General features: G+C 32.0%; 1 protein-coding gene across 48 annotated transcripts in view; it reads left to right on the forward strand.

The window, feature by feature from the left end:
• Positions 1-23146, forward strand: part of RIMS1 (regulating synaptic membrane exocytosis 1) — a 721356-nt gene that overhangs the window by 567560 nt on the left and 130650 nt on the right. For 12 of the 48 annotated variants that reach the window (XM_034647841.1, XM_019796825.2, XM_034647838.1 and 9 more), the window contains 11 exons: positions 2471-2594; positions 4940-4966; positions 5952-5998; positions 8313-8425; positions 10322-10452; positions 11032-11203; positions 11392-11545; positions 12576-12647; positions 17095-17251; positions 18028-18153; positions 19711-19773. In XM_034647841.1, the coding sequence (XP_034503732.1) occupies positions 2471-2594; positions 4940-4966; positions 5952-5998; positions 8313-8425; positions 10322-10452; positions 11032-11203; positions 11392-11545; positions 12576-12647; positions 17095-17251; positions 18028-18153; positions 19711-19773 (1186 nt within the window). The remainder of the gene's footprint in view (positions 1-2470; positions 2595-4939; positions 4967-5951; positions 5999-8312; positions 8426-10321; positions 10453-11031; positions 11204-11391; positions 11546-12575; positions 12648-17094; positions 17252-18027; positions 18154-19710; positions 19774-23146) is intronic. The other 36 variants (XM_034647842.1, XM_034647848.1, XM_034647851.1 and 33 more) reach the window with 7 other exon arrangements.

A 23146-nucleotide genomic window follows, 5' to 3' on the forward strand; every position in this document is an offset into this window, starting at 1 on the left:
TGTTTGATATACATTATAATTTAGGGATGATCTTCGTTCTGTTTGCATATAAGCATCACTGGCCTCTGCAGTGCTGCGTTTATTAGCATGACCTTTGTTCAGTATTTGCATTGTTGCTTTAATCTTGCCATAGCTTCTTCCCCTTAAGTCTCTGCACTGTGCCACTACTTGCTTTAATTATCAAAAACACAAAGTTGACACTGACAAGCTCCTTATTAAAGCCCTCCACTGTCTCCCCATCATCGTCTGCTTAAGTCAAAGCTCTGTAGTTCTGTCCTTTGCTAACCATTCCAGCCACTTCCATTACCATTCATCTTACCTTCTGCCATGGCAGCCTGCCTACAGGTCCCTGGCAAGCTGTCCGTCTCGAAGACCTGGTCCATGCGTCTGTCTACCAGGTTACTTCTCTGCTCTGTGCTCTGCCCGTTGAAGTCCTTTCCATCCTTCAAAATGCATCTAAAGTTGCTTTAATTCTAAAGTGTTTCCTGATACCCTACCTGGAACAGTAACTAAATACTATCTCCCTAGCACTCAGCTGGCTCTACTTCTGTTCCTCAGATGAACTCCTATCATTGCATATAACATTTTAGTAAAAATAAGCATTCCTCTATTTCTCCCCCACCAAATGCAAGGACAGAGGAAATTTCCTTTTCATCTTTGTGTCGTCATAATCTACATCCCTGCCTGAAGAGATTATCCACATACCTTTTAGTTTGGAAGGTATTGATTTGTAAATAAACACATGTATTAAGTTAATACGGTATGAAAAGTTACGTTCCCAGGTTGCTGTCTGTAAAGAGGAGAATTTTATAATTCAGTGCTTTTGCAAAATGATGACTACAGCTCATTACTGGGTAGTTACATTAATTTAATGGTTTGTGTCCATTTTTTTAAAAATGAAGTAGAACATGATAGAATAAGAGATATCAGGGTAAGTATTGTTTCAGAAAGTATTTTTTCATATACACATGCACACACATACGTATGTATACACTCACGTGATGTAAACTTTATTTCTTTTCTTGGTCAAACAAATTTAAGAGACTGAATATATTTTAAATTTATAATTATATGGTATTTCTTTTTTTAACAGTGAAGTGTAGTCGTTGCCTATTTAAAAAACCTTGCCGGGTAACTTCTTAGGTCAAACTGTTAGAAGTCATTTAACTGTTGATACTAACCATACTCTTACAAACCAAAGCAGCATCATATGCTTTTCAAATATTTATTTTTTATTTTTGAGTAAGCCAACATTTGGGAAAAAAATAAAATAGTTCTAGCAAAACAAATTTTTTCTACTTCCTTTTGCAGACCTACCTAAAAACAGAGATATCGTGCTTGCAATTAGCTTTCATGTGTATAATGATCACATTGATTCATCAGTTCCACATCTATTTACTTAGCTACTAAAATGTTACAGGCACTGAGAAAAACAACGTGAGCAGAAACAAAACCAATTAAGACACCGCAAAGTATCCTTGAGGCTGGGGTATTTCAGCAGAGCCTACCATTGTGAATTGAAGGGTACTGTGCAGAGAACCATTTGGGATCTAAAACTACTCTAAATATTCATGAAAATAAATAGTTTTTCCCAAATGATCTATGGTGAAATGTCTAGTTAAAATATAAACTATAAGTATTAGCTCATATATTTTAACATCATATTACTCTCCTTGATTAATCCTAGAGCATTTAACAAATTAATGAGTACTATATTAATTTTTTATTATTATAAAAATATTTTCTAATTTTACTTTAATCCTCACAATATATATTATGTATAGAATGTGTGTGTTATGAACATCTGGAAGTGGGTTAACTGTCATGCAACAGTTCTACATCTGCTTGCTTTGTAACTTTGCCATAGCTACCTGCGTTGCCCTATGGGTATGAACTCAAATCCTTTCATGCATTTTTATTCTGTTGTGTGTCTGGAGAAGACAATGAAGCATGACTTATAATTGGAAAATTCATGCTAATAAATGTTAATTGCTACTTCAACCAAAAACAAAGCAGGATTTATGCAGAGTTCAATAAGAATCTTTCACATATAGAGCTGCCTGCATTTATTATATGGAGGACATGCTGCTAATTATTATTTTTTAATGTTTCCAAATAGGCTGTGCTAATTCCATCCCATAGCATGAGATTATTTTTTTATATTATTTCTGGTATATTTCAAAAGATAAAGGTAGTTTTGTATTGTACTGTTTCCTGTGACCAGTAATATTCTATGGGGAAAAGAAAAAGAAAAAAAAGAAAAAAAGAAAGAAAAGAAAGAAAAAAAGAAAAAAGTGTTTAGAAGAACCATTTAGCTGACATTATATGTCAGTCAATTTGCTTTGAGAGCAGGGCCTAGACAATTAAACTATTTGTATATGTTTTGCATTTCTTTGTTAAAAAAGAGAAAAGATAAGAAAAATAAACAGAATATATAAGGTAAAAAAATACCCTTTTTTTTAAATTCAAGGGGATGAAGTTCTAGAATGGAATGGTAAACCCCTGCCGGGAGCTACAAATGAAGAAGTTTACAACATTATTTTAGAATCAAAATCAGAACCTCAAGTTGAAATTATTGTTTCAAGGCCTATTGGGTAAGGCTAAAAAAACTTACTTCTTAAGTTTAGTAAATTACATGTATTAGCAGGGTTTTAAAAAGAAGTTTATACATTCATACAATACATGTTAACATGGATAGTTTTTTCTTCAATTATGGGCATACATTTTAGATTTTTACATTTCTTAATTTTTTCAACTTAAATACTGAATTTTCTTCACTACATTAGAAGCTCTGCAATTTAAAATTGTAATATCAAAAAATATTGATATGTCTTTTTCAGAAGTGAAATATAAACTAAAAATATTTTCTTTTAATGACAAAACTATTTATTTTTAATAATTCTAATTTAATGAGTAGTATTTCCTTAAAGGGAGTCACTAACAAACATGTCTCTTTATGATATTTAAAATAGTAATTATTTCATATCTACATGAACTGTTTATTATTTTATTAAGAATAGAATACTTTTTCTATATTTTGCCAATGGGTAGTGTCAATAAAATCAAGCAAGTGTGAAATATTTTAACTTTTTAGTTGGTCATAATAATTGGTACAATATTTTTTAAACTTCAATTTTTAGCATAATTTAATTATCTACAGCCAATGGGATATTTTTTTTATATTTGTGCATAGAGTTCCCCACATTGTTAGCTTTTCCTGACTAATCTACAAAGTCCAAATATTCTTTTTTGCCAGTCTGTCATTTTTTGGAAGGCATTTTAAATTGTCTCATTTATAGTTGGCTTGATGTTTAAATATATTTTTGGAAGTAATTCCATTTTTCCCCTATTCTCTAAAATACTATAGAGCCATTAGTTCAAGACTTTTTATGCTGAAAAAGTAGTAGTCTTAAATTTTTGTTGTCCTCATGTTACATGTCAATGCAAAACATGGAAGAAAATATAATCATCCTAATTTTCAAAGGACTGAATATGTATGATCATATATTTCAAAGAATAACATTAATATATATAAACTCTAAAATAAAAGCAAGATTATAAACAATTTTAAGTGGTGATTATTAAGAGTAAACATTGAAGACATTTGCAAAAGTATTGTACATTTCCATGCAGATTTTTTAAAAAATAGCAACACTATATAATTTATATTAGTTTTACATGACATGTGTTCTAGTGCTGAGGTAAATATGAGACTGGAAAAGAGGTAAGTAAATTGGAAAATTAATCAAAAGTATAAAAAAAATTAAAATCAAGCATTGTATACATTGCCAAATACTTTCAGATATGTAGAGGTTTAAAAGTAATCAGCTAAAATATTGATTTATGGTAACTTTAAAAAAACAGACAATTAAAGTGGACTGGAATAACATTTTCATTATTTTTACTTTTGTATGAAAATAATTTAAAAAGTGATAATCTGTGTAGCCAAACCCTAAATTGTCATGGATTATGGAATTCAAAGAAATTTGGGATGCAAAGATTATATTTAAATAAAAATCAAATCTGGTATCAACTTTCCAGTTAATAGAGAAATTATTAGAATCCTAGAAGAATAATTCTGCTATATTTAATAATTATGTTTAATGTAGTTCTATAACTAATTTAAAGCAGAAAGCAATATTTATTCATAGTTTAGTGGTACAGCGATTCCATGAATCATTTCAAATACAACTTATATGCACTATATATTGATCAATATGGTGTAAGAAATATCAGCCATCTTTAGGTATTGACCAATTTTATCAACCTGCCAAATATAATATTCTTGGCATTTATGCTTATAATTGATATCGGAACTATTCTATCACCTTGCTTGTGAGTAGAATGAGTAGAACTGATTAAGAAGACTTGTTTGTAAATGTGGAAATTTATGCCTAAAAATATTACTGAAGCAATTAACATTAATAAATTTTGATTCAAAATCACCTTAAAAATTTTTTTTACTACTTCTCCATCTTTCTTTCACAAACACATAAAATCCAAAGCTTGTGCCTGGTTTTAGAGTTCCAAATTCTGATTTCTGTAATTGACTTTGTGGCTGGTTTTCAAAGTTGTACTATCTAAAAAATTATTGCTTCTAGATTTTCTAAAAAAATTTACTTTTATTTGCCTAGGTAAATTTAGAAGAAGGTAACAGAAGATAAATAGTTGGTTTCTTGGATCTTAGGTGTTGAAGATTAGTCTCTTAATTATCCTATGAAATATTGATTTATATACATCATTAGTTATTCAAAAAATTGTAATAAAATGTATTTATAAAATACACAACATAGGAGGTATTATCTTTGTAAGAAGTATAATATTGCAGATGGCTATGAAAATTACTTTGCACAAAAAAGGTGAAAATGAGGAGTCAGGAAAATAATCAGAGAAAACTGTTTCTGTTTCTGTTCCCCCCGTCCCCCAAAAAATTACAAAGAAAAATCAAAGTGAAGTTAGGTCACAGGTAAGTGGCTAGAAATTCTTAAATAATAGTCTAACATTATTCTACTAATTCTTTTGGTCCTAGCTAACTCCAGTCTGCTTTAATATGTCATGTTAATACTTGCATATTGTTAATCTCCTTAAACTGACACTAAACTCTCTTTGAAAAACCAGAGGTAAAGTAGTTCTATGTAGTACACTTCCCAAACCAAGCTGGTCCAGGGTTCTTAAGGTCACAGTGGATAATGGATTAAGCTGAGGTTATAGTAAACATTTATTCAGAGTAATTTGTGAGTGTGACAGGAATGGGTGTTCTCACGAGTCACTTTCTAATCATACAGTAAATGGCCATATATTTAGCTAACTTCAGTATAGAGATATAAATCTCTATATAGGGTTATATATGTGTATATGAATTATATATTCACATATATAAAATATTTTAGCTTTTTCGTTGCAAGCTTGAACCATTTTTAATTTCCAAAGCAATTCATCCTTTTCATTTTATTAACTTTGCCCATGATATTCATCATATTATTTTATTATCAAGAAATGTTTTCATCCCTTTCATTCAGTAAACTCTTTCAGATGTGTTTGTAAAGCATATTACTGATTTGTAAAATATGTGTCATTTTGATTTTCTAGAATTGAAATAAAATATTACCTTTAACATTCTTTTATTTCCAAAACCTGCTGTTTTGGTAGTAAAAATATTGTGGTAATTTTAGCCACAATATTAGTCTGATTGTTGTCATGTTGAAGTGTTTTGCTGTTAAATATATAAAAACTTATTTTTACTGCAGTTTGCGTGTGTGTGTGCACGGGCGTGTGTGTGGTGTTCGACATTCATGCACATTAGTAATTGCCTGGATAGTAACTCCTGTCCATTTCCACACCTGTAAAGACCCAAAAGGATTGTTCACACCACTGAAATAAAATGTGGTTGTGATTGCCTCAGGCAGGCTAATTTAGCTAATGGGATTTTCACCATACCCTATTTCTTTTAGTGACATTCCACGAATTCCTGAGAGCTCCCATCCTCCACTGGAGTCCAGTGAGTATAAGGTTTATTTGTTATTATAATATGTATTGAATGAAATTGAAGAATAAAGATTTACCGTTTGCTTTAGTTATTTGGTGTAAATGAATTGGTATTACTATACTAAGGTTATCTCCAATGATGTCAGAAGTTGGCAACTATGACAATCATTGGAAACCCAAAGTTCTACTTCAAGATCTTTCTTTATCTACTTTTTTTTTCATGGCTATACAAAAATCTTAACCAGCAGTACCCTCTGCATCATAACAGGCAGGACCCTCACAGAGCTCAGTTAATATATGTTTGCTGTGCATAAAAGTGTATTGTGATACTGGATTAATCAGTGTGTTTGGTAATTAGCTCAGTCTCATGAGCGAGACTTCTAGTGGAGGAAACAAGCACATTAACAGATATTTTGAAAACAACATAACATAAACACTGGGTATTGTATGTAAGTGATGGATCACTGAATTCTACTCCAGAAACCAATATTGCACTGATGTTAACTACCTAAAATTTAAGTTAAAATAATAACAGAATTTTAAAAATTAAAAGTAATAAAAAAAATTGAAGTATGATCATGGAAATGAGTGTATAGAGTAGATGTGAAGTTCAGTGGGCATAAGGGGGTCAGGAGACAGGAGGCTGTAGGGTTGAATTAGCCATTAAAGACACTCCAGGTGTTAGAAGATGACAATGTGTGGAATGAAGTCTAGACAGGTAATGAGGTTTTCAGTGAGAATGTGAAAGTGATGTAGATATTTACTCTGCAGTGGGCTGGCATTAACTTCACAATACCTTGGGCTAGATGATCAAGTGTTCTTGTGTAACCCATTTTATGGAAATACAAAATACAAGGTGATTTAAGAGGAAAACAAGTGATCATGGTTACAAGGAGGTAGAAAATATGTGAATGGAATAGACAAGGAACTGAAGATTAGCTTAGTATATCAAATGCAGACCAGCATGCAAACCTGCTGGAGATGAGCCCATATTTGGTTTTGAGCTTTTTGATAACTAATACATAGAAGGAAATGGGACCAGTTGCATAATTTATAGCCAATACTATTTTAAAATAAACTGTTATAATATTAAAAACAAACCGATTATTAGAAACAATAGTGTTCTTCTACTAAGACCCAAGAAAAAAATTACTTTAAGGATACTTGAAAAAAAGAAGCATAGTAACAAAGAAAGTTATAGAACTCTTTCTTGAAGTCTTTGGAGGGCACAGAGTGATGCGTGGCTTAACTTAGACTTAATTTGTGTTTATAGAAAAAAATGTGTGGATGACATACTCTCAGGCAATACTCCATATGTGTTTTATCCATAAAGCCAAATTTTGAATGGCTGTGGGTTCGAGGTTATACTTGCTGGGGTAATAGCATTCCATAGACATTCTTTACCATGCATTGTGTATACTTTAATAGTGATCTGAGAAGAGAGAACTCTCATTTTAAAAAGAGGGTAGAGAAGCCACACTGAGTGGCTAAGTGGAAAGCCAGCCTTCTCCAAGTGAAGGTGAAGTGGGTCTCTGGTGAGTCACTGCAGACAATATTCTCAACATTCAAGAGATTTATTTTTAAGATCAAAACTGAGATAGGTGGGGGCAGGGGGTGCCTGGGTGGCTCAGTACGTTAATTGTCTGACTCTTGGTTTCAGCTCTGATCAAGATGTCAGGGTCAGGAGATTGAGCTCCATGTTGGGCTTCCCGCTCAGTGGGGAGTCTGCTGGAGATTTTCTTCCTCTCACTCTGCCCCTCCCCCAGCTCCTGCACATACTCTCTCTCAAAATAAATAAATAAATCTTAAAAAAAAAAAAAAAAAACCTGAGATAGATGGTAAGCCTTATTTTAAAAAGAAGAATTCTAGGTTTAGATGTGGCTCATAAAGTATATGTGCATTCATTTTAATTTTAGCAAGGACAGTTCATAATAGATGATTCTTTAGCCAGGATAATTGAAATAACAGGCACCATCTTTCTTAACACTAATGCATGAAGCCTTTACCTATATGTGAGGATATGCCAGAACCTAAACTCTGCAAATACCCACAGAAATATAGAAAACCAATATAAATTGGAGCAAATAAATACAATATTCAATTATATCATTTTAATTCCTTTAAAATGTAGGCAATTAACCAAAGAAGATAATGTGATCATTTTCTGTGACTATCCAATTAAAAGTAGGTTCTACTCTTATTGATGGTATTGAATTATGCTTTTATACAAATAACAGGTGCATTTAACATTTCGTGAAAAATATTTATTCTTAGACACATATTATAAACCTGTTACTAAAAATTACTTAATTTTTTTCTCATTTTAGGTTCAAGTTCCTTTGAATCTCAGAAGATGGAAAGGCCTTCCATTTCTGTTATTTCTCCAACAAGTCCTGGAGCTCTGAAAGATGCCCCACAAGTCTTGCCAGGACAACTTTCTGTATGTATTTTTCACACGTGTTGGAGACCATTAGTCTTTGCTCACTGTTCTCAGTCTGTCCTTAAAAATAAAGGACATTTGCCCGTCAAATGCCCCCCAAAATTTGAAGTCTGTCCTTCAAATATATATCATATATTTAATACTATTATCTATTTCACAATTTTGCCTTCATTTATTAAATTATTATGTTTATCTGGAAATATTTGTTGAGTGCCTACAATGTACCCAGTTGTTGTAAACATTCAATGATAAATGACAACATAAGTAGGTATGTTTTGTGTGCTATATAAAAGTTTCTAAGGTAAGTAGTTGGTTAGACATAATCAACTCACAAGGTCATGTTCAACTCAATTAACAACCTTATGAGCCTAGAGCCCGAAAAAAATTGTAAATACTCTTTTTAATGTCTTGAATCATTTGAGGAAACACTTCATTTCTGATATCACTCTGAAAAAGCTAGTTTTTCTTACTGTTGCTTTATATATGATGTGAAGAAAGAGAGTAAAGAAACTATGGCAAACCATTATGAAATGCCACATCTATGTAGATTATGGTAGAAGACAGGACATTTATATTCATAACTAAAAGAAAACTTGCTTCCAACTATTCTATAAATAGTTTACTTTTTCTCCTTTCGTAATGTATAAGGATTTCTATAGTCTGTTTTTGCTGCTCTTCTCTTGGCATTTAATTAAACAAAGAAGATAACTGTAAGCTTGCTGTTATTTTTAGAACCATCCCTGGTTTTAACTTCTATTTTTAGTAAATTGAATATCTTTGTGTAGTCTTTTCTGTTTATTTTATCTGCCATGCCCCGTGTGTGTGTGTGTGTGTGTGTGTGTGTGTGTGTGTGAGAATCTCTCATATACTCCACCAATATTTTAGGAGGGATAAGAATCTGTTTTGGTTTTATGAAAAACACATCTCTGTTATTAATCGAGAACAGAGATATGGATTCATATGGATTCAGGTTTGAATCTTTAATCTGCCCTGTACTATGAAAGACCAATCATATGTTAAATTAGTTTATTTTTTTAATGACTTTTAAATATGTTCAATATAATCCCATTAGACAACTTTTGCTCATAGTTCTTACTGAACCATAAAACTAACTTCTAAATTAAAAAAATAGTAATGTTAACATTGTTCACTGCCAGCACAAATACTATATTGACTGCTAAAGTTCTGGTTTTTAGGAGTTCAGTGGTATTTCAGTGTGCCATTTCCCCATTTTTCTTTATTTAAACTGTTATGGAATCTTAGTAGAAATAGTGTTATTTGGCCTTCACTTATTTGAAGGTATGTAATGCACCTTTCCTACCTTCCTTGTTCTTTTGCCCTTCTCTCATGAAAATAAATCAGTAATAGTTTAATTATAAAAATTAAATGAGAAAAAAAAAAAACCCAGAAACAGCAGGACCTGGTGTAAAGGAGGCCCACAGTAAATATGTTTCCTGATCTGTACCAATCCCTTGTGTAAATTGCTTATTCATTAAACCTCATTTCAACACATATGGCACTACAAAACACGTTTAGCCACACTGAAATCATTAAGTCATTTATAATCACCAAACACTGGCACTTAGCACTTAAAAATAAGGAAAATTATTTTAATATTCCCTTCTTCCCTTTTTTATAAAATTTTTATCAGTTTTATTTTCATAACCTGATATGAGAGAGTATAACATTATAGCCTTGCCCATTGTAAGTCATGTGTAAAATGCATAAAGAGAGAAGTCAAGTTATAAATGGTTATGCTTTCAAGTTGGAATTCTTTTCAGAAATAACATTTATAATTGTACTGTAATTTGTTCTTCAAAAATAGGTTTATTTTTTTTTGTAAAATTATAATACTTCATGATTTTTACAAATAATTCCTTTCTTCATTGATCTTAGGTGAAGTTGTGGTATGATAAAGTGGGACACCAGCTGATTGTGAATGTTCTTCAAGCAACAGATTTACCGACTAGAGTAGATGGGCGTCCCAGGAATCCCTATGTGAAAATGTATTTTCTTCCAGATAGAAGGTAGTGAATAATTCTAGAAAATATTTGCAAAAATGCTTACCAATAGAAACGATACAATATCATCTCCTGGGATATAGTTTTATTTATTTTTAAAACCTTATCAAGGTAAAATTGATATACCAAAAATTGCGCATAATTAAGGTGTACATTTTGATGAGTTTGAACATATGCTTACACCTGTGATATAATTTCAAAATATAATAAATCATTCTCTATGAGGGAATAAACCATGTTCTCTCTGAAAAAAAAATCCCTCAAGCTTTATATTTTTTAGAAAATAATGTACCAATTTAAAATTTTTTCATTACCTTGCTTGGACATCTGTTAGTCTTGGATAGCTATATGTCATTTAGAATGTACCTTTGTGTATATATGCCCATAATCATAACTACTGCTAACTTTATAGTTTAAATTAGAATAGTGTTAAACCCTACAGTCTTTTTAGACTTGTAAGTCCAAAAGTTATGAATTAAAAATCATTAAAAAAAAATCCCAGTAGCGGTATTACATGTCACTACAGTAGATGGCAGCAGATACTTCACTTTGCTTTTTCATTTACAAAACATAATTATTTTTCAGTGATAAAAGCAAAAGGAGGACCAAAACAGTAAAGAAAGTCCTAGAACCAAAATGGAATCAAACATTTGTCTATTCACATGTACATCGTAGAGATTTTAGAGAACGGATGTTAGAAATAACCGTGTGGGATCAGCCAAGAGTACAAGAAGAAGAGAGTGAATTTCTTGGAGAGGTGAAGTACATTGTAAAGATTCAAGCCAAATGCTTACTGAAGTTTCTGTGATATGTACTATATATTGTATTTGTACTATATTATATTATATTATATACTATGTATTATATTGTACTATATATTATATTAATATTATATATTATGTTTTGGTCAAGACACCTGACTTAATTTAAGAACTGCCCTTTCAGATCCTCATAGAATTGGAGACAGCACTTTTAGATGATGAGCCACATTGGTATAAACTTCAGACACATGATGAATCCTCACTACCTCTGCCTCAGCCATCACCTTTCATGCCAAGGCGACACATTCATGGAGAGAGCTCTAGCAAAAAACTACAAAGTAGGTTAAAGTTATTTTTAGCTAACCAGAATTACTTATGTTGTAATGATCAAATTAGAGATTGGCATTCAAGATATTTTTCAAATGTTTAGTGAGATCAAAATACTGGAAAATTATTTATCTATATAAAGAGACCTGGCAAAACTACTTTCTGCATTTTCCTAATGAAAGTAGTATGTATAGTACAGTAGAGTGATTCCAGAGCTGGAAAGTTTAAAAACTGAATTATCATTCTTGGTCCAGTACTGATTGAGTTGTTGATTGGTATTTTATTGTTACTTATGTAAAGTTCTTGATAACTTTATAGTTGCCTGGGTATTTTTAGTATTATTATTCATAAGAAACATTTTTAAAAACACATTGTAAAGTACGTTTGTTGTTACTCATCTGGTGATTGGGAAAAAGAGTATTCTTTTCTGCATGTGTCCATTAAATTTTGAGTTATGATTAAATAATTAACTGAAACTTAAAAGCTTCATTTTGGTAATCCAGAACCAAATTATTTTCCTCTTATAATTGAATATTTCATGTCAGTGCCTCTCTGAGCAATCATTTTCTCAAGGTTAATGTTTAATGCAGTATAATGGCTAATTTTGAAGGATAAACATAAATATTTTATAAAAGGCCATGATGTCCTTTTTAATAATATGAGCTCAATAGAGTTCCAGCCAAGAAAATCTTTCAACCTTCCCAACCAGCCCCATCCTCCCAGCCTCCCTGAACGGTGGCAGAGGACACCTAATTGGACAGAAAACAGTGTATATGCTTCTCTGTAGGCTTTTAGAATAATATAGTAATTAAAGAAAATTAGAAAATCTAAGTGATTAAAAGGAGGAAATACTGAGAAAATGTTATCTTTGGAGAACATTTTTTTTAAAAAAAAACATCAGCTCAGCATTTACTTTGTGTTATTCTTGTTCAAAAGTATTTAGTAGTAACGTCATTAGCCTTTAAGAAAAAAATGTGACCGTGTCCTTTACATTTCGTAAACCAACAAGACACAGAGGTATGTGTTTGCCTTACTGTGCAGGATCTCAGCGAATCAGTGATAGTGACATCTCAGATTATGAGGTTGATGATGGTATTGGAGTAGTTCCTCCAGGTGCGTGGGGGAAGAGCATGGCTCTGCTTCACTGTGCTTCTTATGCTTGTGTTCACCGTCAATTTCCAGACTTCTGTGGGATACTGAGCTGGAGATTTGTAGCACAGAGAAATCAGTATTCTAGTATTCCATGGTGACTTGTATTCCAAATTATTAAGAAAGTTTAAAATGGGCTAGTAACTATTCATTAACAGTCCCACTTATTTAATTTAGTCGGGTTCTTTCTTAGAAGCTAAGATGGCTAGCTAGGTTGAAATCATTCTTTCACAATGCTCCAAGCATAAGTAAAAAATACGAATTTCATTTTGAAAGGATATGGTTAATTTTCTCAAATAAAAATGCCATTCTATATTGTATGCCTATGATTTTTCCTTCCACTGTTTCTGAAAATAATGTAGCCTTCCATGGAATATACTGAGAAAGGTGCATGGCAGGGTTTAAAATTGCATGTGGCATGGCTTAACTTTTAATGCTTTTGTGATGTGTTTACCACTTATTATACCTAGAATGTGTATGTACATATTAAAATAAGGAAATGCTTTAGAAAGATTCAATATTCATTTTAAGTCAACATCTTTCTGTCACTGTACAAGTTAGTAAAATTTTTGTGGCATTGTGTTATTCAAATCTATGTTTCCCATCAGACTCTTGTCAGAAAGTAAAACCACATAGTAAAGGCTTATTTTCTTGGCACTAATCCTGTGCTATTTCCTTGACTTACTAATAAAAAGTAAGGAAATATCAAATAAGAAGTAAAGAGAAAATCTTGGACGTATAAATAGGAGTAATTGAAGGCATTTCTCTAGGACAGGAATGACATATGACTCCTTAATTTATGTAATTTCTCAGATGGAGATGCACTCAGTTTGAGGGCAATGATTTTGGGAGTCAGTAGACAGATTCCACACTAGTGACTAAATTCACTCTTTGAAGAGATACATACAACTTCTTTAGAACTAGGAGAACTTATGGAGAGTTCTCTAAAATTAGGTTTCATTTGCTTCCTATAATTCAGAGAAAATACAGTATTTAATCACTGTATGACATTAGCAAATATTCTTAAAAACAATAAACCTGGTGCTGTTCACATCTATATTCTTATATAATAATCTCATATCAGATTGTAAGAGTTTTAAATACTGGTGGATAAAATTTCATGTTTTCTGTTTTGTTTTTAAAAGTATCATAATAATTAGACACATTCTCCACAGAGACTTTAGTACAACATTCAACAAAATATTCTTATTTTATAAAATTGCAAGTGAAAAAGTGTACATTAAATCCGCTGACATATTTAAATAGGAATCAGGTGATTTCTGGTAGGAAAGTCATCAAGCCTTTCTAACAAGAATCTTGGCTATTAATCAGCCATAATGTGGTCATTAGCAACTCATCTAAACAGAATTTACTTCTGTGTATGGTTCTCACATTTTATTCACCTGAAAATTCATATTTTTTTTATTATGAGGCAACAGCAAATGGATGAAAGAATAAGTGGCCAATTGAATAAATACAAAATTACTAAAATGGTGAATTTCCTCTAATTTCCCTGCGAGATCACACAGATAGCAGCCAAAATGGGAGTTATGGGACCCAGTACAGTTGGAATTAATGCTTGGATACCAGTAAAAAACACTTTTAAAAATGTTTATATTCTGTACTGAAATATACCATATCATGATTTTTATAAACATATGTGATCTCTTTTATCATGTAGAAGCAATGCCTAAATTGTCATTTCAAATAATATTCATTTTTATTTAGCATTTAAAAGGTAATCAGATGGGACTCTTAATAGAATATAACAAATCAATAACCAGTAAGTAATATTTTATGTTCCAGAGGTCTCTTCGTAAATTAAAAAGGGAGATAATGCAATTAATTTGTATTTTCTGATATACTCTTCATTGATACTGAATAGATATATAGGTAGCTTCTAAAGATCTGTAGGTGGGGACAATATAATATAGCAGGTTACACAGTAATATACAATACTTTTTTTTAAAAAGAGGAAAGATGAGGCATTGGTAAAGCAAAGGAAAGCAGCAAAAATAAAGTGAAGGGATAAGTTAATAAACAAGCAGGTAGATAAATTCTCATATACTTTTAGAGATTGATTAGGAATTTGTTACGTTTCCAATATGAAGAGGGATTTGTCTAGATGTCGATACCAGTTCTACATATGTTCAGTGTACTCTGAAGTTTCTGGTTCTATGTTTCCTGAAGAAGTCCGAAAGCTTTATTTAGACGTTCTACCACAGCTGAACCTTAAACTTTCTAATTCTTTTGCTTTTCTGGGACCACAGAGTTCTGTGCTCTTGTTTGATGTGCTTATTACTGCCTTTCTCCACTGAGGGAATCTAGGGTTGTAAAAGTAGCTGAGATGTTCAGAGCTACCCTTGATTAATTTTATCATAGCTTTGTTGTTATTTAAAATAAATAATTTTAGCTGCCTAAGAAGAATAAAAATAACCATATACAAAATGCCCTCATCTGGGGCAAGACATGTGGTAACCCCAACTTTTCTCAGCATTATTGCAAATTCAGCAAGTGAAAAAAGAAACACACTCCAACTTTGAGTTAACCAAAATACTGAAATAAGCATTAAACAGCAGTTTCCTTCCACCTTTTTCTGAAGGTGGATTATGTGTTGTCAACAATAAATTATACATAATACAAAGAAAACCAAATTATTTTGAAAAGCATCAAAGAACCATGAATACAAATTACAATAGGATTAAAAAAAGATATTACTTTCTATGTAAATACGAAGAACCCATGAAAAAAATTAGTTATACCCATCTAACAGTAAGATGTCTACATTCTCTAAGTTATTTCATAATAGTGTTTATAAGTAACAGCTTGAGTATTCATTGAAGTCTTGAAATGGTGCTTTCAATTCAATCTTGACCTTCCATAATTATTGTATGATTGATACAAAAAAGTTATCAAGTGATAACAAATGGTAATTTGAAGTGTTTAAGTAATTCAGACCTTGGATTAATTATCTTTAAAAATAACCACATTTTTCATAAGGAGCTGTGAAATAAATTCACTACATGTAAATTTACTTGGTTTCTTTCTAAACTTAATATTATGGTTTATACACCTGAACAATGACAAAGAAACTTTCCTATGTGGAACTCAAAATAATAGCTTCCTTGCTATTATTTTTGTTATAAAATGAAGTATATGAAATTATAAATTATAACATTTATGGTCATTATTTGGTCATTATATAACATTATTTGGTCATTATACTGATGTTTTTAGAATGACAAAATGGTTGGGCATCTCGGATCTCAATATTGTCAGACTGCACTTAATGAAATGTTTAAACACCTTCCTTATTCTTTAAGCTTAGTTAAAAGATCATACAATACAGCAAATAAATTATTGGAGAATTTTAGTCTGCCTTTAATAATGATGTTTCATGGGATATTTTAAAATAATATAGGAGTTATCAAGTAAATAAACGAAGAACAGTTCAAGCTGCCCAGTTAAATTTAGTATTTTCATGTTTCATGTATTTTTATGTAGTTATAATTATTTTTCCTTTGGCCACAGAATATTTTATTTTCCTTTCAATAATGGCAAACAATAACCCTTGTGAAAAAAATAATTAAACTGTTACTTGGATTTGAGATTGGATTACTGTTTTATCTTAACTAAGTCGGAGATGATATAAACCTTTTTGTTTCAAGGGAGAATGAATTTAGAATTTATTTTTAATTGTAACTATGTTAATTGTATTAACTAAATTATATTATCAACACATTTGTGGAATAGTTTCAGATGTCTGAGGTAGATTTGATGACTGTTTCTATAGGAGGGCTAATTTTCTCTGCATTATTGCCATAGTCATCCCCATCCATACACTATTTTCATTTGAACATTACAGTATTTTATGTAGTTTGCAAAATTCAACGAATATTTGTTATATTGAAGATCTGGTACTCTTCTCTATTAACTAAAATGGATATGATAACATTTTCATTTTCTTTTTTGCAAAGCCATCTGAAATCCAACTAAAATAGTGTATCCTTTGGAAGAAAAATTCAAATAGCATTTAAAGAGACCCCAAATTTCTAAGCATTGACTTATCTATTAACTATAGTTCACTGTCAATGAAAAATCACTAACTCATTTGTTTTTTAAATCAAAATAGTATCCCAGCTCATCATAACATCTGAGGCATCAACTGTCCTATTCATATACATATCTCCATGGGCACCTTTGAACAAACCTGTAACCTGTTTTTATGCATGTATATGTTACACTCTGTGTACGTATACTTAATAGTTTTGAAGAGAAAAGCTAATAATACTGATTGCATGGCTTTTATTGTAGTAGATCAGTGGCTGCTTTAGATATAATTTGATATTTCCACATTAATGTTTCCATTATAGAAGAATACTGACTGATTTTTTGTGTGTACTCTTGCCAGTAGGTTATAGGTCTAGTGCTAGAGAAAGTAAATCTACAACATTAACTGTGCCAGAACAACAAAGAACAACTCATCACCGCTCACGTTCAGTATCTCCTCACCGCGGCGATGATCCGGGAAGGCCGCGTTCGCGTTTACCAAATGTGCCATTACAGAGGTAGGCTTTGAGATGAGCTTAAAGTCTCTGACAGTACTTTTTAATTTTAACACAATGTAAGCTGCCACAAGACTGTTACTGACATGAAATAATGGTTTAGTCAGTCAAGTTCTTTTTTTCAGAATCGTTTGTAAGCAAAATGCCCTTTTATTCCTTACCCCACCTATATTGCATTCTGTTCTTGAATCTCAAGAAATTTTTTCCACAGAGTGAAAGTGGTTTATGTCCCAAGCACATTTTTTGAATAACTGTCTTGTATTCTGTTGGCTAGTTTTCTCTCCTGCTAGGAAAAATTGTATGATAGTGAATAACTTGTGGAGAGAAATGGCAAAGAGGAAAAGGTTAAGAGGCAGAATGTATTTTTAAGAAATTTAGAATTTAGAAAAAAGTAATAAAAAAAAGAAATTTAGAACTTAGAATTGTCCCTTTGAAGCACTTTAAGTGTTTAGAAAAGTATATAAAACATAAGTAATGTTGTGCTGTATTTTATCTTATCCTGAAATATATTTCTGAAATTTAAATTAAGTATGCAGATGAAAATTGTCCTTTTTTAACAGGTGCAAAAGAAGGTTGGAGAAATGCAGCACAGGCAAAGCACTCACATAGAATAAATGCCTTTGACTCATTGATAAAATATGTATTTGGTTATGATGCTAACACTTTTCAAGCCATGCCAGTTTTTTGCCAGTTACTGGTAAATCTTCCTCATTACTCTGTCTGCCAGATTTGGGAAGATTATACACTTTGATGCATGTGTATTTTTGTAATCATTTTAGGAGTTTAGATGAAATTCATCCCACAAGAAGGTCACGTTCTCCAACTAGACACCATGATGCCTCCCGAAGTCCAGTTGATCACAGACCCAGAGATGTGGACAGTCAGTATTTATCAGAACAAGACAGGTATTTGTTCAAATTATGATCTCTCAACATTATAACTTTTTATTTGCTCTGTTTTAGTACATGATAGATATCTTGGCATAGTACATCAGAAAGTAAAAGTATTTAATCACTCAAAACTGAACTCTCAAGGAACAGCTGTTAGGATATTCTAATAGAAATGCAACTCTAGGAAATATTTGGCTAACATCATATTGTCATAACGTGTGCATTTTTTTACAAATCGAAACTTATTTTTAGCCAGTTTAAAATGTATAGCTTATTGTTTCTAAATTATAGAAGGAAGCCTACATAAGCAATTTTCTGATGTTTTATATTTTGTGGGTTGCAGTCTTTGGGATGTTGTTTATATAATTATAAAATTATGTTTTTTATGTTATTAAACAATTTTGGATACAGGTCATCTGAAAGACAAAGTTGCAGAGTTTCTGTGAGAGCTTCAATAATAATACTGTTATATACCTAATTTTCATAAAATATATTTCCATAAAATGTCTATAAAGTATAAAATATTGAGATGGAGTTTTTCGTATGAACAAGTACTTCCGGGACACAGTTACTAAAAATCTACATTACAACTCTGTTGTTCTACATGCCCTTAGACTTTCTTCTCAGACTAACCGCATACCTGTATAATATGCCAGACCACAAGCTCAGGATCTGTTTTAAGGTTTTAGAATACCCACCTTGTTGAATATTCTCTTCTGGGTTTTTAAAGTGAAGACACTTTCAGGAAGGAGGAGGGAAATGTTAGTGGTGCTTAATGATTGACTTTTTGCCATGTGGTCAAGGACACAGAACTCAGCAGAGCTTCTTAATCCTTTACTGTCATCATACTGTGGGAAGTGGTGCCATGCCCTTCAAGAGTGGAGTCAGACTGGATACTGAGATAAGAACTGCTCTGAGGAATAGGATTCTACACTGCTCAGCCTGAGTTGAGTGAGAGCCACTTTGTCAACATTCATTGGGGCCACTTTGAATTTAGGTGAGGCTGGAAAAGAAAGGACTTCTTGACCAGGGCATTTAATAAAGTGAAATAAATTTGAGTGTAGAAAAAGTACCAGTTTTAAAATAAAACAATTCTAATCGAGTATATTCACGATTGGTTCAGAAGAAACATACGGGCTATTGCATTTTTAGTGTCTGTAAAAGCCAAGAGGACTCATGCTTAGGGTTCCAGTGAGTATCAGAAAGGCCAGATATATAGGCCTTTAGAAGTTTTTAAAATATCCAAGTATCTGGAATTGGAAACAGATTTCTGCGTCTTATTCAGGGAAGGTTTAGTTTAGTTTTGTTTTAATATTCTGTAAAGTCACTTGGAAATACAATAGCAAATCAACAACATCTAGGACTTTGACCATAATGTTTGTACTTTATTGTTTAAATTTTTTAAAATACTGTCATGTTTATTTTTGTTTAACCTCTCGAGCAAGTATGCTAGTGCAGACAATCTGGTTTCTTCCCTTTTCACGTTTTCATCGGCATACCATTGGCATAACCCATGTCATTTAATGCCTCATGATTTATCTGTTTCATCCACCACCCATCCTGTCTGTGCAGTGAGCTTCTTATGCTGCCCAGAGCAAAACGAGGACGAAGTGCAGAATGCCTGCATACAACCAGGTAAATACAGGGATTTGGTAACGGTAACTGTGTGTGATGACTCTCTTTCCATCCTACTATTCTTTCTTCTCGCCCTTAAAGGTATTATTACAAATATGTAAAATTAATTTCCCGAGTATTCAAAATTTGTTTTGTTTTATTGGAGGTTGTGGAAAGGTTCCAGATATATTTTAATTCTAATCCAGGCAAACTGCTTCTCTATTTATATATTCAAAATCCAGAGACCGATGAGCCTCTGTGGAACTGTTTACATGTTCCTAAAACCCAGGAACCGATTTCCGCAATTACAATTCGAAATGCTCACGGTGAGCGGCCCCCACCCCAGCCCCTGGCAGCACACACACACACCTGTCTAGTCATAAGAGGTCTGATCTGTGCATGGCAGTATTATTGTTTTGATGATTATGTTTGTTTTAGCCTTTTTTTATTTCCTTTTGGAATCTGCTACTGTTTATATTCTCTTTGCTTTTAATAAAAACTTATAGCAGTCATTTTTTACTTGCTGAGCATCAGCTTTCTCCTTGATAAAGAATGAGAATATTTGACCTTTAACTTCTAAACCTTCCCTCCCTGCAGCCCCCCACCAGTTTAGAAGGGTTGCAATACGTACTTTCTCATTAAAGCACGCAACAATATGATGCCTCTTAGATGAAGAGGCATGTAATGTTCTCCTGTGATTTGAAGCTTAGAACCTGATACTTTATTTACATCTCATTACATCTTGGATTTCATATCCAAAATAAATTAATTAATAAATCTCTTACAGATTACTCATAGAATGCAGTCTGTAAACATCTACTGTCAATTTAGAGTTCATAGAAGGTAAGGAAGTAGAAAGTCAGGGAAACAAACCAACACACAAACTCTTTCAGATATTTTGGCCAATAAAAAGACAGTAGGAAAGAGCTATAACTGAAATGCCTGTGATGCAGGGACAAATGCAGAATTTATTTTGTTTGCATGGAACGTGTGGCTCTGCTCAGTAATGCAAACGTGATCATGCTAATAAGAATTGTTTCAATTTCTTATATATATAAAATTATCCTATTGATAACTATTTCCATGTCTTCCTGTAGTGCCACAGGAAAAAAAAAATGAGGAAATACATTAGCTTTGATTGTGAACTGGGGAAAAATATAAAATTATAAATATTATAAAAATTATCTCAAATTCTTTATAATTCTCAGTTACCCAGGCTTACTATTACTTGTTTTTCCTAACAAATAGTTTGTCAGTAGGAACAATGTATTTACAAATTCAAAAAGTTTTTTTTTTCTCATAGTCCTATTGATTTGACTACAACTGTAAAAAAATAAAATAAAATAAATTTAGACCAATGGCCTCAATAGAATAGCTAAATATATTTTTTTCTTTCCCATATTTTCTACATAATAAAAGTGACATGTCAGGATATGCAAAATATGATGTACTGGTAATTTCATCATTTTGTACAATCTTATCTTCAAAGTATATCATATCATATCCACTTACAAATTTTAAGCATAAAATTTGAGGATTTGCTACTTTCCAGCAAACAAGGAAAATAAAATTCATTGAGCACCAAGCACAGTGTTGTCATTAATGTACTCCATCTCAATTCTCTGGCAGTAATTATATGATATGAATGTTATTACCCTCATTTTACAGATGAGGATAGATGCTGAGAAAGTTTAATTTGATAAGTAACAGAGCAAGGATTCAAAATCAGGTCTATTAACATTTTCCACTAAACTGGTTTTCCCACAATTAGATTCTGAGGAGTTGGTGCTGTGCCAATAAAAGAGTTTGTGAGTCAAACAGATTTTGGAAACTTTGCAAATTATAGTCCCTCCCTGAAGATTTAGTATGCACAGCATGTTAGAGTCATACGCTAAAGAAATCTGTCTCACGTTGTTTAATCCATTTTCTGCCTATTTATTTTAGTAATTAATAAATAATATTCAATTATATTTATAACTTATAATTGTCATAACAGTACTTATAATAATATCTACTTAACCATTAAACCCTTTTTTCATAAAAACGTGACCTGAGAAAGTGATGTTGTACAGAAAATGCTATATATATAGCTGCCTTACTATGTCCTGGATACTTTATATCTGTTATTTCGTTTAATTCTCTGAGCATCCCTATTAAGTGGATGTTATTTCCACTCATATAAATGTAGGAAAAGGCCTGACCTGAATTAGCCAGGTTCATTGCAAAGCTAAAGCAGGAATTTAGGCCTACATGCTATGTATAAATGTTATGCTATCTTCCATTCTGTTTCACACTCTTTGCTAACCCTTGTTTGAGTGTTCCTGAATAAACCATTTTTGAACCGATTACTTTAAAAAGTTACATAGCAACTTGTTGCTGAACATATTTGCCTAAGGTCGGGAGTTGAAAAGAAGACTATTTGTGAAGCAGGCAGAATCCTTGGTTTCAGTAAAATTTGTCTTCGGTTGGTTTTCAAATATGGTACTCTAATATATTTTTAAACTGAAGCTTTAAGAGATTTCCTTTGATTTGACCATTAGTATAAATATGAGTAAACCAGTGGAGTGTTTGAATGTGTAGTGCGTCCTCAGCAAATGTATATTCCCTTCCCTATTTATTGTATTTTAATGTGAGCTGAAATAGACTAGGGACTTTCATAATCAGCAATTAAATTTATAGAAACATTATTAAATTGTCAAAAAATTAATTGATTACTGGATCTAACTTGCCCTTCGTGTAGTACAGGCCATGCAGAATCCCTCAGAAATTTTGAAGTAATTCAGATTAAGTTGGGCTTTTTTCTGCCATTTTTCTGCCAAATCAAAATTCATATTCTAGTTTACATCAATTGCCCATCTCATTTGATTTCCAGCGATAAATTTCACCTGTGGTTGGATTTGGATTCAGAAGCTAGTAAATGGGAAGGATTTCCTCCACTGCAGTCACTTATCATTGGGTCTGGCCTTTCCTTACTGCAGCCCAGTCCTATAACCAGCTTTCTCCCTGACATGCTGGTCAGCTCTTGCTTATTATTAGAATGTTAATTCTCTCAGTCAAATTTTAATTCCCAAATTACATAATTTACTTGGTTAGTACAATTAGCTTTACTTCCAGAGAAGCAGGGATAATATTAAATCAGGTATTAATGAGTACATTTAAATATTGATTAACTCATAGAGTTTTGTTAGCAGATATTTTTCAAATTAAGGCAATTAAATTATAATTTTGAGTCTTTATCTTAATTATGAAGACAGATGTCTATGTTTCCATATTTTAATAATTCTTTTTCTACCTTCAAATAATTACTGTGGTTATTCTGAGAAAAAACAAAAGAGCTGTCTTTGCTTGTAGCTTTATAGGCCTCCTAATTTTTCTATGCCCTAGTAAAATTTGC

This window comes from Ailuropoda melanoleuca, chromosome 19, assembly GCF_002007445.2.
Source record: "Ailuropoda melanoleuca isolate Jingjing chromosome 19, ASM200744v2, whole genome shotgun sequence".
Classification (NCBI taxonomy): domain Eukaryota; kingdom Metazoa; phylum Chordata; class Mammalia; order Carnivora; family Ursidae; genus Ailuropoda; species Ailuropoda melanoleuca.